We start from the raw sequence: 19,661 nt of genomic DNA, 5'->3' as shown, positions 1-19,661 counted from the left end.
CCGCATCCTATCACACACCTGCCTGGTAGTGATTTCATTTTTCAACCCCCAAAATCAAGGTCTCAGCATAGAGAGAAATTCTGGCAACAATAGGTTCTCTGAGTATTAGAATAATAGAGGCAAAGGCCTGAAAAAGAGCAGAAATGTTTTTACGAGCTGTTGGTTTAAAACCCCTGAGACCTGCATTCCAGCCCAAAGCAAATAATCAAAGGGGCAGGGGAATGTTCTTTGTTCCTTGAACTACAGGAGATGGCTCACCAGACTGGAGATTGTCTCCACCAGAGATGCTATAGATAAACAGCAATAGCCTGAAGCTAAAAATTCCATTTCAAAGCTCTGCATTTCTGCTTTAAGGAGGGATGAGGGTACTTTAAGAACAGAGTCTGCTATCCTCCCCATTTACTTGCAAATTAATAAACTTCTCTTTCCTTTTCCTCAAACCTCTTGTCCTCATTCTTTGTTGGGCTTCGAGGGACGATAACATTAGCAGGTAGAGATCTTGGGGAGAAAGCTATTATTTGCCCTAATACATATGACTTTTAACGATTTTGAACAATTTGGACCAGCCTGCAGTATTTTTATTTATTTATTTATTTATTGAGACAGAGCCTCAAGCTGTGGCCCTGGGTAGAGTGCCATGGCATCACAGCTCACAGCAACCTCCAACTCCTGGACTTAAGCGATTCTCTTGCCTCAGCCTCCCAAGTAGCTGGGAGGCTACACCCACTCACAACACTTGACTATTTTTTTGGTTGTAATTGTCATTGTTGTTTGGTGGGCCCAGGCTGGATTTGAACCCGCTAGTTCAGGTGTATATGGCTGGCACCTTAGCCACTTGAGCCATAGGCACTGAGCCACAGCCTGCAGTATTTTTAAAACATTTTCTTATTTCATACATTACAAATGGTTCATTTGACAAAACCAAGTTTTTGTTTGACAGACTGCACTACTTTTTTTTTTTTTTGAGACAGAGTCTCAAACTGTTGCCTCAGTAGAGTGCTGTGGCGTCACAGCTCACAGCAACCACAAACTCTTGGGTTCAATTGATTCTCTTACTTCAGCCTCCCAAGTAACTGGGACTACAGGCACCCACCACAGTTGCCTGGCTATTTCTTGTTGCAGTTGTCATTGTTGTTTAGCTGACCCCAGGGCAGGTTCAAACAGTGTACGTGGCTGGTGCCGTAACCACTGCGTTATGGGTGCTGAGCCAGACTATACTATTTTATTTGCTGACTTGAAACTCCGTCCTTTAATCTGATTTTTCCTCAGTCCCTCTCATTTAGGACCACAAGACCTGCTATCAGTATTTCATTTCTTGCCCTAGCCAACTGTTTCAATTCACAGAAAACTAATTGTATTAATCAGGACTCTTTTGGTTGCCAGAGTAACCTAGCTTAAACTGGCTTGATTTAAAAAAAAAAAAAAAAAAACTCGACTCAGCACCTGTAGCTCAAGCAGCTAAGGCGCCAGCCACATATACCCAAGCTGGTGGGTTCAAATCCAGCCCGGGCCCACCAAACAACAATGATGGCTGCAACAAAAAAAATAGGTGGGTGTTGTGGCAGGCGCCTGTAATCCCAGCTACTTGGGAGGCAGAGGCAGGAGAATTGCTTGAGCCCAGGATTTGGAGGTTGCTGTGAGCTGTGATGTCACAGCACTCTACCCAGGGTGACAGCTTGAGGCTCTGTCTCAAAAAAAATAAAATAAAATAAAATAAAATAAATAAAATAAAAATAAACAAACTTGTAGCATCTCAAAACTAGAAAGTGCAGGGGGGCAAGTGGACTCTCACATACACACAGGGAAGCAAGTCCTTAATTGCATCTTAAGGCATTTTTTACTTGTTCCATCTTCTTGTTTTCTTCTGTGTTAGTTTTTTTCTCAGACAAAGGCTAATACTCCTAAATATTTGCAAAGGTGGCTACCAGAAGTGCTGGTCTTCTATCAATTTGGCAACCCCAGAAGGAGACAATGGTTTTTTCCCAAAAGTTCCAATAAAAATCCTGGGAAGGATTCTTCTTAATTCTACTGAGGTCATGAACACGGTATGGAGCCAATCACAGTAACCGGTGGGATATGGTGCCCTGATTGCCTAGGCCTGAGGCATAGACTGTCCCTGGACCTAGGATGAGCATTTGACCTAGGCCACTCAGAGGGCAGCATCCCTCCACAAGGTAAAGGTATAATTAATAGAAGAAGTGGATGATAGTCAAGTAAAATTAACGTGTCCATTGTACCATAGTCAGACCTAAGAGAAACTGTTGGGGTCTCAGGGAAACTTGCCCTTTCCCACTAGGTTGGTTCACTGAAAAGATGAACTTACAGTTATGGTAGATTAATAAGAGAAAGATTTATTTCCAAATACCATGCGCATGTGGGGGAACCACAAGAATGATTTCCCAAAGTCCCAGTGATAGTCAGTGGCTTTTAAAGATGCCTTTTAGAAGGGAGGGGGAAGAACATCTGGAAAGCACAGGTGTAGCTGCTAGGGGGAATTGGTAGATGGAGGGGAAACAGAGAGAGACAGGTTTGTGCTTCAAATAACCTTATCACAGGTCTATTAGCAGGTGATAAGGAGTCTAGCAGCCCTTTAAGACAGAGGAAATTCTTCATTTAAAGTTCCCTGATTATGAATAGCCTTTAATTCAAAATAATCTTTATACGACGGAATCATATTTTGGGGAGAAATTTTCTTAGCTCCTTCAGTATCTTTTACATGGCATATATAATGGTTATGTCCAGACACAGTTTCTGAAGAGAAAATCATGGTTGCTTTCTTAAAGCAAGATTTTTCTCTCTATCCTTGAGCTACATGGTGTTTAACAGCTGTTTGTGGATTCTCACTGCAGTCAGGGAAAAACTATGTTTTCTCATGCCCAGGGCTGAATTATATAAAGATCAAATACTCCAGAATTGCACAACCATACTGATACCAGAAAATCTCTCTTCAGTAGGTCCTTGGTCTCAGGGATTCGAAGAATGAACCCAAGGACCACAGATCAGTGGTAAGATAAGACTTTTATTAGAAGTTAGAAAGGAATACAAAAGAAGTAAAAAGCATCAGAGCTTCTGGAAGGGGGAAAGAACTAACTGAGGAATATCTACCTGGGCTCTTTATCTAGGGATATTAGGTCTTGAGAATTACACTTGGCCAGGAGTTGATAGATGGAAAAACATCTTTTCAAAGTTAATGAGTACATTACAAAATGAATGAATGTAGTTCCTCCTCCACCAGGGCAAGGTTATCAGGTCCTTTACAGTTTTTGTCTCTGAGAAGGGATTAGGGTGTGTGCTCCTACTCAAAGTGGAACCATCCTAAAAACCATCTCAGGCTGCTTTGTTCATGATCTTATCAGAGCCCAGAGGGTGTGTCCCCAAAAAGGCAGTCTGCTTGTGCCTGGAAATGGGGGTCTGACCTCTGAGCTCACGTGGGCCTAGAGAATGGGGGCTCCCTGTCTAGTCCTGAGTGGTGGAATCCTGTATCAGAGGTCAGACCCTCATTTCCAGGCACAAGCAGACTAGACCACAAGGATACACCTGCGGGGTCCTCTCCATGGTGACTCAGCTCTTGGGAATTTGTAGACTCGACTTCCTGGAACCTGGACATTTCCACTTCTGTGAAATCCTGTAGTTTTGTAGGGACTGGAACAGCATCTCCCACTTGATTCAAACTGACCAATGAGAAAGGTACGTGTGGGTTGGAACTTTTTGACGGGAGATAAAAAGGGAAAGACAGAGTCAGTCAGGGAGCGTGGCCATTTCTAATTCTTCTATGCTGTAAGCTCCACCGGCTGAAATAAAGCCCTTCCTCTTATACACATGGTGTTTGAGTGCCCTTTCTCTCCATTGGGCCTCATCTTCCTGCTACAACGTAACTGTAGAAATAACCAAAGGAGGTGTTTAAATCAGGACATTATGTAAACAACTGAAAAGTTAATCAAAATAATTAAACTTGCTTGACAAAATGAGGAATATATATATATATATGTATACACACACACACATATATAACTGAAATTAGTTTAGTCACAGAGGATGAACAATGAATAATAAGCTCTGAGATTTTGATATTCAAGTTCCCCTTAAGAATCTATGATACAATTAAAAGTATTTTACCTTTTTCTGACTTTTTGGTTTTTGTTTTTAAGTTCTGGTTCTTTCTAATTTTGGAAGTCTTGAGTTTTCAGCTCAGAGTTGCATCAAATTGGAACTTAAAATTTTTCAACCTACAGTTAAATCAAGTTGGAATTTTAAATAAAGGGTCTTTATTTTTTATGATCTAAATTATTTTAAAAATTCTTGTCTTTTGGGCGGCATCTGTGGCTCAGTGGTTAGGGCGTTGGCCCCATATAATGAGGGTGGTGGGTTCAAGCCCGACCCTGGCCAAACTGCAACAAAAAAATAGCCGGGCATTGTGGCAGGTGCCTGTAGTCCCAGCTACTTGGGAGGCTGAGGCAGGAGAATCACCTAAGCCCAGGAGTTGGAGATTGCTGTGAGCTGTGATGCCACAGCATCCTACCAAGGGGAATAAAGTGAGACTCTGTCTCTAAAAAAAGAAAAAAAAATCTTGTCTTTCAAATATTCTGTAATTTTCTGCAACTTACAAGGAAGAAAATTCCTCTCTATTCTTAAAAGGAATAGACCTTTTCACTCAAAGCATACGAAACCCTAGTAAAACGAGGGCCCCTTATAGCCAGGTTTTTCTGAAAGTTGTGTCCAGGGCCTGGCACAGTGGCTCCTAGCACTGTGGGAGGCTGGGGCAGGAGGATTGCTTGAGGCCAGGAGTTCAGAAATGCCCCTTCTAGGAAGCAAAGCAATTTTCATAAGGGATTCTAATCTTCTTCTGTACTTAACGAATAATATCAAAAGGGATCTCTTATTAAAATTCACGGAAACACTTCTCAGATATCCCCCCGACCCCCATGCCCCATTTTGCTCCCTCCTTTTGACTACTCAAGGTTCTCTCACGAGCTAATCCTAAAGCCCTCGTGCAGCTCTGCCCGCACCCCTTCACTCCCTTTCTAGCTGTTTTCCTGTCCCCAGTCTCTGTATTTCATGCAACCAGCCCAATTCCACTGGCTGCAGCCCTGGAGGCTCAGAAACTTAACCATCCAAGTTAAAATGAAGGAAAGTACTACCAAATCCAAAAGGGGGGGGGGACCAGATATGTAGCAGCACCCCTCGCCCCCTACCATAAGAATGTGACCTTTTGTAACTGTCCTAGGAAATAGCCCCGAGCTGAAGCAGATAACCGGTAACTGGTTCTGAAAGAAAAAAACTAAGCAAATGTTTAACTGCTGATCTTGTCTTAAGACAGATGAGTAATGAACCAGAGTTCTTCTTATCTGGAAAAGCCCCTATATCTGCTACCCCTCCCTAAAGCCCCTGCTATGTCTGCTGCCCCTCCCTACTTTGTGGTTTTTGCCTTTATAAGCTTGTAAAACCTGCTATTCAGGGCTTGACTCCTCGGCTCCTAAAAGAGTTGTGAGTCAAGCCCCAGCATGCTGGAATAAAATCCTCTTGCTATTTGCATCAAGCGCTGTCTCTTGCGGATGATTGGGGTCGTCAGAGCTCAGGGCAGAGTGGGGGGTCCTGCCCCAAGTCTTTCAAAAACAAGTTTAATGAATCAAAGAAAAGTAGATTCTTTGCAGAGAATTAAATTTTCCAAAGTCAGAGAGAGGTAAGTGGGCAATAAGGAATATGCACAGCACTGAACTTGGCCTTTCTGGTTTTATACCTTGTAGCACTCTCTGGCTGTTCCTTGTTCAAGCCTGTGTGACTCACATCATCTAAGACAGGGTTACAAAAGTTTGCATGATTATTTGCTTTTTAAAGAAAAATAACTTCTAGACTGGGTCTGAACTAAATAGTTTCCCCATTGCCCAGCAACCTCAAACTCTTGGGCTCAAGTTATTCTCTTCCCTCAGCCTCCCAAGTAGCTGGGACTACAGGTGCCCACCACAACACACTGCTATTTTTTAGAGATGAGGTCTGGCTCTTGTTCAGGCTGGTCTCGAACTCCTGAGCTCAGGTTATCCACCTGCCTCAGCCTCCCAGAGTGCTGGGATTACAGCCATGAGCCACTGGACCCAGCCTCAGTCCACACGTTTAAATCACAGTTTTCTCATCCAGGGTTTAATCCATCTCTGAAAGCACATGTGTCTCCTGCTTCATATCAAGGTGAGGAAGTTCTTGTCTATTCCTACTTTTCCAAGAGTTTTTATCATATAAATGGATGTTGAATTTTGTCAAATGTCTTTTCTGCGTTAATTGATATGCTCATGTGATTTTCCTGTTTTAGCCTGTTTAATAGAGTACACTGAGGCTTTGTGTTCAAAGATGTGATCTAACTTGGTACAAATTCCATTGGTACTTGAATGTATATTTTTTCACTGGGTGGACTGTTATATAAATGTTGATTAGATCTTGTTCACTTCTTTTATATCCTTGCTGGTTTTCAGCTTAATTATTGATACAGGAGTGGTGAAATCTCCAACTATAATTCGTGGATTTGTCTATTTTTTTTAATTTTTTCTAATTTTAGGTATTGTGTTTTTCAGCTCTAAACTTTCTACTTATCTTTTTTTCCATTTCTTTGCTAACGTGTACTATTTTTAATTTGTTTCAAGCCTGTCTATAATGCCAACTGAAGCATTTTTATAACAATTTCTTTAAGACCTTTGTCAGATCATTGTAACATTACTGTCATCTCCATGTTAACATTTATTCTTTTTTTTTTCATTCATTCATCTTGAGATCTTCTTGGTCCTTGGTATGAATGATTTTCTACTGAAACCTAGACATTTCAGGTATTATATTGAGCTTTTGGATTTTTCTTTTTATTTTTTTGAGACAGAGTCTTACTCTGGTGTCTTGGGTAGAGTTCCGTGGTGTCACAGCTCACAGCAACCTCAAACTCTTGGGCTCAAGTGATTCTCTTGCCTCAGCCTCCCAAGTAGCAGGGACTACAGGCGCCAGCCACAACACCCGGGGTCCCCACTCTTGCTCAGGCGGGTCTCAAACCTGTGACCTCAGGCAATCCATCCACCTCTACCTCCCAGAGTGCTGGCATTACAGGTGTGAGCCACCTCACCTGGCCTGAGCTTTTGGGTCTTATTTAAAATCCCTTGAAAGGAAAATTGGAAGTGGGACATGCGCTGCCTCATACTGCCAGATGAGATGGAATTTCAGGTCCCCACCCGGCCTCCATTGGCTGTGGAGAGAGCTTCCTCATCACTGTTCAGTGGGAACAGAAGGAAGTTCTTTCTTTGCTTGTGGCCTCCACTGCCACCTCCCTGGCTGGGAAGGGTGAAGACCTTGTTCCTGCTCCCTTCATGACTGTCCTTACATTATGGGGGAGGAGTGGCAGAGATAAAAGCCTTTCTTCTTCCAAGACCACCCCAGCAGGAGGGCTAGGCTTCTCATGGCATGGTGGGTGGAAATCCATGTGGGCTCCACTAATCCGCAAGGGAAAGATGAAAGTTACAACTCCCTTCTCAGTTCTCTTTGACACCGGCCCAGTGAGCCAGTTGGGGGTGGGGAAGATTGGTGCCACTGCCCTTACAGCTCGGGACAGGCCAAGTCTATGCTTTTTATTTATTTGTTTATTTAGAGACAGAGTCTCGCTCTGTCACCTGGGGTAGAGTGCTGTGGCATTGTACCTCACAGGAACGTGCTCTCAGGATAAATAGATCGATCTTTTCAAATTCTTGAGCTCAAAGGATCCTCTTGCCTCAGTCTTCAAAGTAGCTGGGACTACAGGCGCTCCCCACAATGCCCAGACACAGGGAATTTTTATTTTGTTTTGGCCTGCATTCATTGGCACTTCTGGATTTCCAGCTTTTTTAGCTAGAAGTCTGGGATATTTGAATCAAGAAGAGAGGGGCAGCAGAGGCAGCCCTCTTCATTCACCTTTCAGAGTCATTTACCTTAGTTCTATATGCGTATAAAGTCCAGGATTCGTGGTTGTACTTAGTGGAAGAAATAGGGGAAAGTATTTACCTTTATTGATGTATTTATTCCATCTTCCCAGAGGTATTTTTTTTTCCTTTTTAAATAAAACTGCAGTAAGCTATTATAAACACAAGAGGGCTCTTCTGACATAATTCTTACTCTTTTTTTTTTTTTTTTTGATTAGCCCAACTCCAGAAGGGCTAATTTTCAGCATTCTCAAACACACTTCTGAGGAATTAAATAGTCATTATAACTTCTTTTCACTTCCCAAATATCCAAATGTTCTCTTCCATTTGTTTTTCTTTTTCTTTTTTTTTTTTTTTTTTTGAGACAGAGCCTCAAGCTCACAGCAACCTCCAACTCCTGGGCTCAAGCGATTCTCCTGCCTCTGCCTCCCAAGTAGCTGGGACTACAGGGGCCCACCACAACGCCTGGCTATTTTTTGGTTGCAGCCGTCATTGTTGTTTGGCAAGCCAGGCTGGATTCGAACCCGCCAGTTCAGGTGTATGTGGCTGGCACCTCAGCCACTAGAGCCACAGGCACCGAGCCCATTTCATTTTTTAACAAGTGACCTTTGTCTAATGATTTTCCCAAGTTTGCATTATTCTGTAAGAAAAATCATAGACCTGAGAAAACTGGCATTATGATTCATCCACATTAATAAGTTTATTTTTGACACATTACATTTATTTAAGTCTTTGAAGGAAACTCATCACTGCCTTCAAAGAGATTACAATCTGAAAATACAAAGTGAAATTTTAAATACGTCTCAGAATTTCGAAATGACACCAGGTTCCAGTGATCTGTTATTCAGCACGGTGACTATAGTTAATGAATTTACTGTGTATTTTGAAATTATTAGAAGAATGAATTTGAAATGTTCTCTCCACAAAGAAAGGATAAGTAAGAGAGGTGCTGAATATGTTAGTTTATTTGCTCATTCTCCAATGTATTGAAACATCATATCATATGCCATAAATATATACAATTATTATTTTCCAATTAAAAATAAAACAAAGAATTTTAAAATTCATTTTATTATTCATGTGTCTTTCACAAAAAAGCATTCATTAAAAACCTAAATTGGGCTAGGCACGGCTGCTCATGCCTATACTCCTAGCCCTCTGGGAGGCTCAGGCAGGAAGATTGCTTGAGCTCAGGAGTTCCAGATCAGTTTGGGCAACAGCAAGACCCAAATCCCTACTAAAAACAGAAAAATTAACTGGGCTTTGTGGCAGATGCCTGTAGTCCCAGCTACTCAGGAGGCTGAGGCAAGGGGATCACTTGAGCCCAGGAGTTTGAGGTGGCTGCCAGTTATGTTGATGCCATGGCATTCCACCCAGGATAACAGAGTGAGACTCTGTCAAAAAACACCAAACAAACAAACTTAAAAAAAAACTCTAAATAAGAAAAGCAATTTATAATGAACACTTTCCTATTTTAATCAATCTCAGTGGCTGGAGCAGGATAGCAGCTGTTATACCTCTTGGATCTCTAAACTTTTGTTTATCAAATGTAAACACAAAAATGAGTTAAACATTGCAACAGGAAACAGTGAAAATTCTTGAGGCTAAACTAGTGGACTAGCAGCTCCCACTAGCAGTACTGTTCCCATAGAACCTCTCCCCACACTCTTTCATCTTCTCTCAGGATACACAGATCGATCTTTTCAAGTGCCACCCCAGAAATTTAAATTGGAACTCTGAGCACCTTTGGAAATGTACATTACCAATTCAGTTCAAGTGTAAGTGAAGGTCGTAAACTGCTTCTCTAAACTGTCTAATAATTTAAAAACAATTTCTTTCCATTCAGATACAGGCATTCTCATGACCTCTAACCAGCGAACAGGATTTTACCCCTAAATCATTTCTGTATTTAAAAATCAAAAATTACCATAACAAAACACGGATGCCAGTTCAAACCAAGCTTCCCTCAACTTTTGACCTGAAATGCATTTAAAAATGAAGATGGTAAGAAAAAAAAAAACATAAACTATATTCCAACAGAAAGCATTTTGGTTGTAAATTATTCAGAATCAGTGGTCATGACAGTTTAAAAAAAATTTTTTTAAAGGTCAAAACTCTGCATAATGGAAGGCACCCCCTGCTGTGATCTCTGACTGGGATGTAGGTAAAGCCAGGGCAGGCTCCCAGAGCAGCAGCACTCTGGCCGGCCCCCTACAGACCACAGTACAAATGCTCCTGTCAGTGGCAGTTTGTTCTCAGCTCTTGGTGAGCTCATGGCTGTGAATGACCAGACTCACCAAAAGCAAGGTAAGCACCTAAGGAGGTTTATGGAAGAAGAACAAGATAGGTTTACAGAGCAAGAGCCACAGACGACGAACGGGTCCCCTTGACATAACTAGAAGCTCTGAGTATGGTCTGGGGTCTTGTTTTATAGTGCCTGGGCTGGGCCCTCCTGGGCAGCTAATGATGTGATAATTAGCTTTGGGTTGCTGTAGGTCACTTTCCAGATCCTACTGTGCCAAGCCTGCCTGGCCCACAGGCTGGGGAATTCCCTGCAGTCCTTTTGCAGATGAGCGGGGCGGTCTTCCTTCCCCCAAGGCTGGCAGTTGTCCAGGGTAGGATCGAGGGCGGGGCAGCACCAAGACTGTGGTCACCCTTGTCCTTCTTCCCAAGTGGGGCAACTGTTCAAGGCAGCACAAGACAGGCTCCCCAAGGAGAGCCAGAATCCCTTGCTACCTGCCTAACATTTCTGCTGGTGTTTTCCAGTGCCTTCTGTGTCTGCCGTTTCCTGACTGCTGCCACCACCCCGTTTACTCATCCATAGAAAGCAACACTTGCTTGTATACTTCATGAGGGTTTTAGGGGAATGAATGAGCAGGATATTGAAAGTCCTAAACAATAGTTAAGTTTCCTCTTACTTCATAGTCATTTTTTTTTTTTCAGAATCAGAAGAAATGTTGCTGAGTCTGACGGTGAGAGTTTTGGAGGAAAAGAGAACATCATCTACAGAAGCACAGTTGTCTGAAACAATTTAGAGCATGGATGGAAACACAGTGGTGTGTTGGCATAAGCAGAGGAAGAGGACAGACTGACAAAGGGAACAGGACCCAGATCAGGACCAGCCTTGCTTATTTCAACAGGAACCTCCCTTTATCCTTCACTGATAGGATGCCCTCTGAGTTCTTAACAAGAATCAAATGAATAGATTTGCATTTAAGAGATCTCACTAGTGGTTTCCGGGGGATCAACTGAAAAGAATGAACCTAGAGGTCAAGAGATAAATTAGAAGCCTGTAGCCAGAGTGTGGGAAAGAAGCCATGGGATCCTGAGCTAAGGCAGTGAGTGTGGGAATAGAAATCTTGAAGATGAATATATAGAACTTTGGTTTGATGGTTTGTTGGGGTAAGAGAAGAAGGGAATTAAGAATGAGATTCAGATTTTCTGATATGAAAGTTGAAAATTGGATGGAAGATTGGTGTTTTGTTTTCTTTTTTTGTTTTGTTTGAATATTATCTTTTCATGAATCTCTAAAAATAGACTTTCCTAATTTTTATGACTGTGATCCATCCACAGACACAGTGGATGTGTAAAACCAAAGCTCCTTTGTGCACCAGTAACTTGGGGGAAGTTGTCAACATTGCAGCCTTTATGACATATACATATATAAGCAGTTGACCCTTGAACAACACAGGCTTGAATCTCATGATCCATTTCCATGCAAATTTTCTCCCACGCCTGCCTCCCTTCAAACAGTAAGGTCATTACAAGGATCCATTTCCACTTAATGAATAGTATTATAAATATTTTTATATTTTCTCTTCCTTAAGATTTTAAAAAACAAAACAAAACAGGATCTTGCTTTGTTGCCTAAGCTGGAGTGCAGTGGACACTATCACACAGCTTGATCGCTCAGTCATCACCTGTTGTGGACTGAACTGCATTCTCTCCAAATTCATAGATTGAAGCCTCACTCCCAATATGACTGTCCTTGGAGATAAGGACTTAGCAAGATAAGGAAGGTTACGTGAAGTCATCAGAGCAGAGCCCTAAATTAGTAGGACTCATGTCCTTATAAGAGAAGGAAAACACAAGGGAGGGATGACACATGGGAGGACACAACAAAAATGTCACCTGCAAGCCAAGGAGAGAAAGCTCAGGTGAAAACAACCCCACCAACACCTTGATCTTGAACTTCTAGCTTCCAGAACTATGGAAAAATAAATTTGTTTATTTATTATTTTTTTTGAGACGCAGTCTCACTTTGTCACCCTCAGTAGAGTGCTGTGGCTTCACAGCTTACAACAACCTCTCAGCTCTTGAGCTTAAGTGATTCTCTTGCCTCAGCCTCCCGAGTAGCTGGGACCACAGGTGCCCACCACAATGCCTGACTATTTTTTTGTTGCAGTTTGGCCAGGCCATATACTGGTCATCCTCGGTATATGGGGCCAGTGCCCTACTCACTGAGCCATAGGTGCTGCCTAAAAAATAAATTTCTATTGTTTAAGCCACCCAAGCCATGGCATTTTCAATGTTTTATTTATTTATTTATTTTTAGAGACAAAGTCTTACTTTGTCGCTCTGGGTAGAGTGCCCTGAAGTCACAGTTCACAGCAACTTCCAGCTTTTGGGTTTAGGCGATTCTCCTGCCTCAGCCTCCTGAGTAGCCGGGACTACAGGTGCCCGCCACAATGCCCAGCTATTTTTTTTTTTTTTTTTTGCAGTTTGGCCGGGGCTGGGTTTGAACCCACCACCCTCGGTATATGGGGCCAGCACCCTACTCACTGAGCCACAGGTGCCGCCCGAGCCATGACATTTTGTTATGGTCACCCCAGCAAACTAATACATGTGTAAGGGTCGTGAAAGAAAAAAAGCAATCCAGAGTAAACTCACGGGATCTTTGCTTTCTAATGCATGCATACGGGTAGACAAGGGCTGTGTCTCCTTGCATACACACCGGACTCCCTATCCACTGACTGCTCCTTCACAGAGCTCGGTGGCCAGTGACCACTGCTCCATTCCTTGTCACAGATGCCAGGAAGTATGTGCCCTGTTGTCTTGATGATGGTTTGACTTGTCATAATCAATGATGCTTTTTTTTTTGTTTTTTTGTTTTCTCTTTGTCTCACTTTGCTGCCCTTGGTAGAGTGCCATGGCATCACCTAAAACTCTTGGGCTTAAGTGATTCTCTTGTCTCAGCCTTCCAAGTAGCTGGGACTACAGATGCCCACCACAACGCTCAGCTATTTTTAGAGACTTGGTCTCATTCTAACTGAGGCTGGTCTTGAAGAACCTGTGAGCTCAAGCAATCTGCCCACCTCAGCCTCCCAGAGTGCTAGGATTACAGGCATGACCCACCATGCCCAGCCCAATCAATGGTGCTTTTGAAGAACAAAATAAGGAATTCAAGTTTTCTACCACATCTGTATTTAAATTATTCTTCTGGGGTTCACATGCTCCAAGGAGGTGATGTGGAAATTTTGCCACAGTAATAGAAGGAAGCGTCTGGGCCATGCTAACCCCACCAGGATCAGGGTGTAGGAATTGAGCAATCTAGAGGAACTTACTGGGTACAAAGGCCACGCCTGGGTGATAGGGTGCTTGGCTCAGAGAATTCTTCAGGCAGCTGAAAACTAGCTTTGTCTGCACCAGGGGAAAAGCCCAAAACATATGCAGACTTCCTGTCACACTGGAAAAAAAAAAAAGCATAAAGGCCATTTCCTCTCTTAGAGAAGAGCGTCTGGATGCACACATCACAGGAAAAGTAAGCAGACTGAAAAATCAGAACCATTCACATTCTTTTATCTGAAAGAGTTCTCGGAAGAAAAATAATCTCTTTTCAGGATGCCCACACACAATTTATTTTCAGAGATAAAAGTTTGTATCTATGTAGAAATAAACCAGGAAAATGATTTGCAATGTCCTTCCGGGTTTAGCATATTTTCCATATGCTTTCTGGTTTCTTCACATCCCAGCTTAAAAGACCTCAGCTACTCAAAAAAAAAATTTTTTTTTCACTTGTAAAACTGCACTCACTGGGTGCATTTACTGTTTCCTATTTTCCTTTGAATCTATCTTCTTCTCCCCCTCTCCACTGTATTTACACACAAACGTCCTCACCTGTGCTCACACATTCACACTTTTTATGTCATAGCAGAAGAATTCACTGGTTTTGTGAGGTTTTTCTTTCTGCACTGGCAAGAACTTCCGAAAAGGAACAGGTGCCTGACCTGAGAAATTAATCAATTAAATTAGCCAAACGGTAGTGGCTGTTACCTTGAGTAGTTTTTTTTAAGGGGGAGGGACAAAAACACTTTTTGTTCCTAGGATTGAAATGAACATTCTCCAAGGTTTGTGCACAGGGTGTGATGTGAGGAGACCTTGATGGAGACAGGTCAACCAGGAGCTTGACCTACCAGGTTGTAAAGATTGGTTTTTAAAAGCCTAGAGATTTGGCAATAGAAAAATCAAGAGCCCAATGATGGGAATCAATGCAGCTTTAAATTTCTATTGGGAGAACCACCCTTCAATAAGGTGTGTCTCATAAGAAAAGAATACTAAAAAGGGAAATGTTTTCCCAGGACAGGGTGCATGGTGTTGGTGAAGGTGGCAAAAGAGGTGGGGAAGGGGAAGGGGCCAGCAAGGGGGAGGAGGAAGAAAATTTTATGGTTGAAATCAGCTTATGAATATTCTGAAGACAACAAAGCACCAAAGTCATTAATATATATTATTTATTTATATCTCACTTTGTTCCAAAAACATATTTAAGGTGCTGGTTTGGAAATCATCTCAAGCTCACTGCAGCACAAACCCCTCATTGTGGCTGCCAGGGCAGGGTGGGGTCTTCCTGTCTGGGGGGACAAAGCTCCACTGAGGGACACAGAGGCCACGAGTGTTTCGAGGCAGGAGCGTGGTTTTCTCTCATCAGAGAGAGACATTCCAGCAGGGAATGTCTCCTTGATTAACGTAAAGATGGTAAAGGGGCCCGAGAGGAAGGAAGGAAGGCCTCCCTCAGAGCCATTTGTGAAAGATTAACTCGTAAATTCAAGACTTGTAATGTGTAAAGCTCATACATTCTGAGTTCATTTCTGGGTCTAGAGAAAGAGAAAAGAGTTTCAAGCATTTTAAAGCATTTTGTCTTTTTAAGAGTGATTATTGATATAAATCCACAGGTACATTGTTTCCTCCTGAGCTGAACAAGTTGAAATTTCAAGTAAAAGTTGATGTTTTGTCTCCCAGTAAAGACTCTCTGGTTTGGGGCAACTCTGAAGACCGCACATGCTATGAAAGTAAAAAGAAACAACTATTTAAATATCTTAGGTACAGGGTGGCGCCTGTGGCTCAAGTGGGTAGGGTGCCAGCCCCATATGCTGGAGGTGGCGGGTTCAAGCCCAGCCCTGGCCAAAAACTGCAAAAAATAATAATAATAATAAAATAAAATTAAAAAAATATATATATATCTTACGTACAATCACACATGAATAACCTTAAAAGACACTTTCAGTCAAAGTGGAAAACATTCTTAGTGTGAACCAAGTAAACTTGGGGTTTAGCTATGATTGGCAAAATTAGATACTTAAATCTAGAAATAATTAAATAAGCACATCTGGTAACTACTATAATCTGGGAATGAAAGGATATAATCTTTTGTTTTTTTTAGATTGACATGAGGGTAGAAATGTTTAGGTCACATTGTTTTCATTTCTAGGGTAATGTTCCAGCTGTAGTTGAGCCCCCACCCGCGGGTGCTGGACCCCTTCACATTGTGCACATCAATGCACATCTCTCTCTCCCCTCCCTTCTCCGCCTCTCCCTTCGCCCTTGCTAGACTATACTTGTGTTTTTTCTTTCGTATGGTGTGTAGTTCTTTATATATATGCTTCATATTAGTATTGCATCGATCTTTTTTTCCATTCTTGAGATATTTCACTAAGAAGACTATGTTTCAGCTCCATCCAGGTAAACACAAAAGATGTAAAGTATTGATCTTTTTTATGGCTAAATAGCACTCCATGGCACACACGTACCACAGTTTGTTAATCCATTCATTAGTTGGTGGGCACTTGGGTTGCTTCCATGCCTTGGCACTTGTGAATTGAGCTGCAATAAACATTCTAGTGCAAATGAAGGACACATTCTTTTGTTAGCAGAAGTGTCCAACACAGGAGGAGCTACATTAATTATTACCAGTAGACAATTACTACACTTTCCAAGGGTGGGGTTTTCCTGCTTCACAAGCAGTCTGCTCTATACCATGTATGTCAGCATTTTTATTTTGAAATAAAAGTTTGCCAAATACTCAAATCTGAATAACCGGAGGTATTCATTCAGTAAAGAAAATGCAACCTAAGAAAGTCCTTTCCATTCTTTCCATTATATGCCACAAAATACAACCAAAAAATAATAATAATACAATGTATATATATATATATTTTTCCTTTTTTTCCTCCATATAACTCTTTATTCAGATTCAGCTATTGTTAACATTGGCTTCCCTTTCTTCAAGGATTGTGTCCTACCAATCCTGCTTTTGGCTGCTCTTTAGTGCATTCAAATTGTTTGTTGGTTTGTATTTTATGTTTTGTCTAGGATTTAGAACTGTTATCCACAAGAAGGTCCACTACAAGATATTCTTGCTTGCCACACCAGAATTGGAACCCCTACTTTTTTTTTTTAAGCAATGGGGTCTTTCTCTGTCACCCATATTTGAGGGCAGTGGCCCAGTCATAGCTCACTGCAACCACAAACTCCTGAGCTCAAGTGATCCTCCCACCCCAGCCTCCCAGGTAGCCAGCATTACAAGCATGAGCCGCCATGCCTGGCTCATCTCTGCTTCTAGTATTAAAGAACAGAGCAGAAGTCAAACTTAATCCTAGTTGAGGCTATTTTCTCAGCCTGCTCAGTTAGCAAATAAGAGTCATGCACCATATAATGACTTCTGGCCATTGGCAGACTCCATGTATGATGGTGGCCCTGTAGAGGATAACGAGCAAAGAAAATTCCTAACACCTAGTGTCACTATAGCCATCTAATATCATAGCAGAATGGGTTATTTATGCATCTGTGGTGATGCTGGCATAAACAAACATACTACACTGCCAGCCCTATAAAAGCATAGCAAATACAATTATGTACAAATACAATTATTGCATGATAATAATGATAATTGACATTGTCATGTATTTACTATATTGTTATTTTTCATAATTATAAGTAGTAGTATTTTTATTTATAAAAAAAACTTAACTGTGTGTCTTAGTTCTTTTTCTTTTTTCTTTTTTTTTTTAAGGCACATTTAATTTATTATCAAGAGTGCAATACAAAAGGCTCAAATACAATGAAGGAACACATTCCCCCATTAACACCAAAAGACAATGCTCTTTTAACAAACATGTGCCTGTCCAATGGAATGGGTATTTCATAAAGTTTGCTACTGGAAAAAATAATGCAGTGAGTCTCATCACAGCCAATATCCTTATACAATCTAGTTATGAAATGAATGTTTGTTTATAATGCTTGAAACAGTTTAAACCTGAATTTGAGACCACACCTTCACGTTTGTACAGTCCTCAGTAAGATTATCTACAGTTTTTGCAACCATTCAAAGAACAAAACCATTGATTAAAACCACATTGATTTAAGGCTCAATCAAGTAATATAGAGCCTCAAACTAAATGGTTAAAGTATTCACTACTTGTACTGACATCTATTATTTCTCTCATGACTATTAAAAGTTGTTTCTTAGCAAATGAACTCTTTAAAGGTAAAATTCACCTCATTTGAGTTTTGACCCAGAAGTTCAACAACAATCATGAAGTCCACAGTCTTATTGGCAAAACTGATATACAGTGTCTCTAAGTCACTATGCTCAAGGTTAAGAGCGATGCATTTTACATGTTCAATTCATGATTTAAAATCTCTAGGTTTTCATTCCTCCAAATTGTCTGAAGACACACTGTGCCACAGACTTAAGACTTCAGCTTCTCCCTCTATTTTCTTCAAACAGAAACATTTCTCAAGTGTCCACACGTTCTAGAAGGGGAATTTTTCGGAGGTGGGCACTTCTTCGGAATAGTACGACGGCATCAGGCCTCTATCAGGCGTAAACTTCCAGGCACTCAGTTCATTTTGGGCTTGTTCCAGTTTGTCTTTAATTTTTAGGAAAAACAAGTTGATCGCTGGGTCTACCATTGTTGATCTCAGTTGGGCAACACTCGGCTGCTGGACTTGCTTGAGGTCCTGGATTTGAGTGCTACACTCTCGCATCTCTTGTTCCTTGGTTGCTGGTCTCATTACAAGGATGTTTTCCATCCGCGCAGACACCTGCTGTTGTTGCTTCAGTTTTTCTTCAGACTCCCTTAAGCCAGTTACGTCATTGGAGTTAAGATCTGTGTACTTGCCCTCCAAAGCTTGTACGTATGCTTCATATTGTTTCCATCTTAAAATTAACTCATCTCGTGCCATAACTTTGAAGTCTGTCTCACTCAGTCGAACTTTTCTGGGAAGAGGTTCTTCGTTGGTCATCTTGAATCCTCTCCAGACCGAGGCCCCGCCGGCCGCCCCGCCGCAGCCGCAGCGTTCCCCTTTATTTGCGGGTCTTGCTGCCACCTTAGTTCTTTTTCTATTGCTCATAATAGACCAGGCCGGGCATGTTGGCGCAGTCCTATAATCTTACCACTCGGGGATGCCGAGGCGGGCAGATCGCTTGAGCTCAGGAGTCCAAAACTATCCTGATCAAGAGTGAGACCCCATCTACTAAAAATAGAAAAACTGAGGAAAGAGGGTCTCTCCAGTCCAAAGAGTTTGAGGTTGCTGTGAGCTATGATGATGCTGTGGCATTCTACCCAGGGCAACAGAGCAAGACTCTATATCCAACAAAAAGAAAAGAAAAAATAGAATACCTGAACTGGGTAATTTATAAAGGAAAGGAATTTATTTCTTTTTTTTTTTTTTTTTTGGCTGGGGCTAGGTTTGAACCTGCCACCTCCGACATATGGGACCGGCGCCCTACTACTTGAGCCACAGGCGCCACCCAAGGAATTTATTTCTTATAATTATGGGGGCTGAGAAGCCTGAGTCCAAGGGGCTACATCTTGCATAGTCCTGAGGCAGGCAGCACAGGGCATCCTGTGGAGAGAGGGCCAGATGTGCTAGTTTTGATCTCTCTTCCTCTTCTTCTGCAGCCACCACTTGCACCTGATGTTAGCCCATTAATTCAATATTTCATGAATGAGTTAATCTATCCAGAGGGCAGAGCCCTCATAACTCAATCACCTCTTAAAAGGCCCCGCCTCTCAATTCCACCCCATTGGGAATTAAATTTCAACATGAATTTTGGAGGGGACAAAGAGTCAAGGCCCAGCACTATACAAAGCCTGAGGCAGGTCCTTCAGGAGGTATCCAGAAGAAGGCATTATTATCACAGGAGATGACAGCCCCATACGTGTTCCTGCCCCTGAAGATCTTCCAGTGGGACAAGATGTGGAGGTAGAAGACGATCATATGGGAGATCCTGACCCTGTGTAGGCCTAGGCTAATATGCGGGCCTGTGTCTTAATTTTTAACAAAACAGTTTAAAAAGTAGCAAAAAAAATTAACAACCCCTCCTCCCCAAACTAAAAATAGAAAAAAGCTGATAGAATAAGGATATAAAGATAATAGCATTCCAATTTAAGATGGCTGACTAGAAACATCAGACACCCACACAAAGAACCAAAACTATGAATCACACCCCAAATAGAAAAT

At 41.8% G+C, this 19,661-nt stretch overlaps 1 protein-coding gene across 1 annotated transcript; it reads right to left on the bottom strand.

Annotated features, from left to right (window-relative positions):
- Positions 1-17,948: 17,948 nt before the first annotated feature.
- On the bottom strand, positions 17,949-18,474 carry LOC128581229 (pre-mRNA-splicing regulator WTAP-like). Its single transcript, XM_053583783.1, has one exon. It carries the CDS (start codon positions 18,438-18,440, stop codon positions 17,949-17,951), a length of 492 nt encoding a protein of 163 aa, XP_053439758.1. The 5' UTR covers positions 18,441-18,474.
- Positions 18,475-19,661: the final 1,187 nt, after the last annotated feature.

Source organism: Nycticebus coucang, chromosome 1 (assembly GCF_027406575.1).
Source record: "Nycticebus coucang isolate mNycCou1 chromosome 1, mNycCou1.pri, whole genome shotgun sequence".
NCBI classification, from domain to species: domain Eukaryota; kingdom Metazoa; phylum Chordata; class Mammalia; order Primates; family Lorisidae; genus Nycticebus; species Nycticebus coucang.
Note: the sequence above shows the minus strand (reverse complement) of the source record. Positions and strands in the feature narration are given on the sequence as shown.

Coding starts and splice junctions, on each gene's coding strand:
- LOC128581229 (XM_053583783.1), bottom strand. CDS start 18,440: ATGACCAACGAAGAACCTCTTCCCAGAAAAGTTCGACTGAGTGAGACA.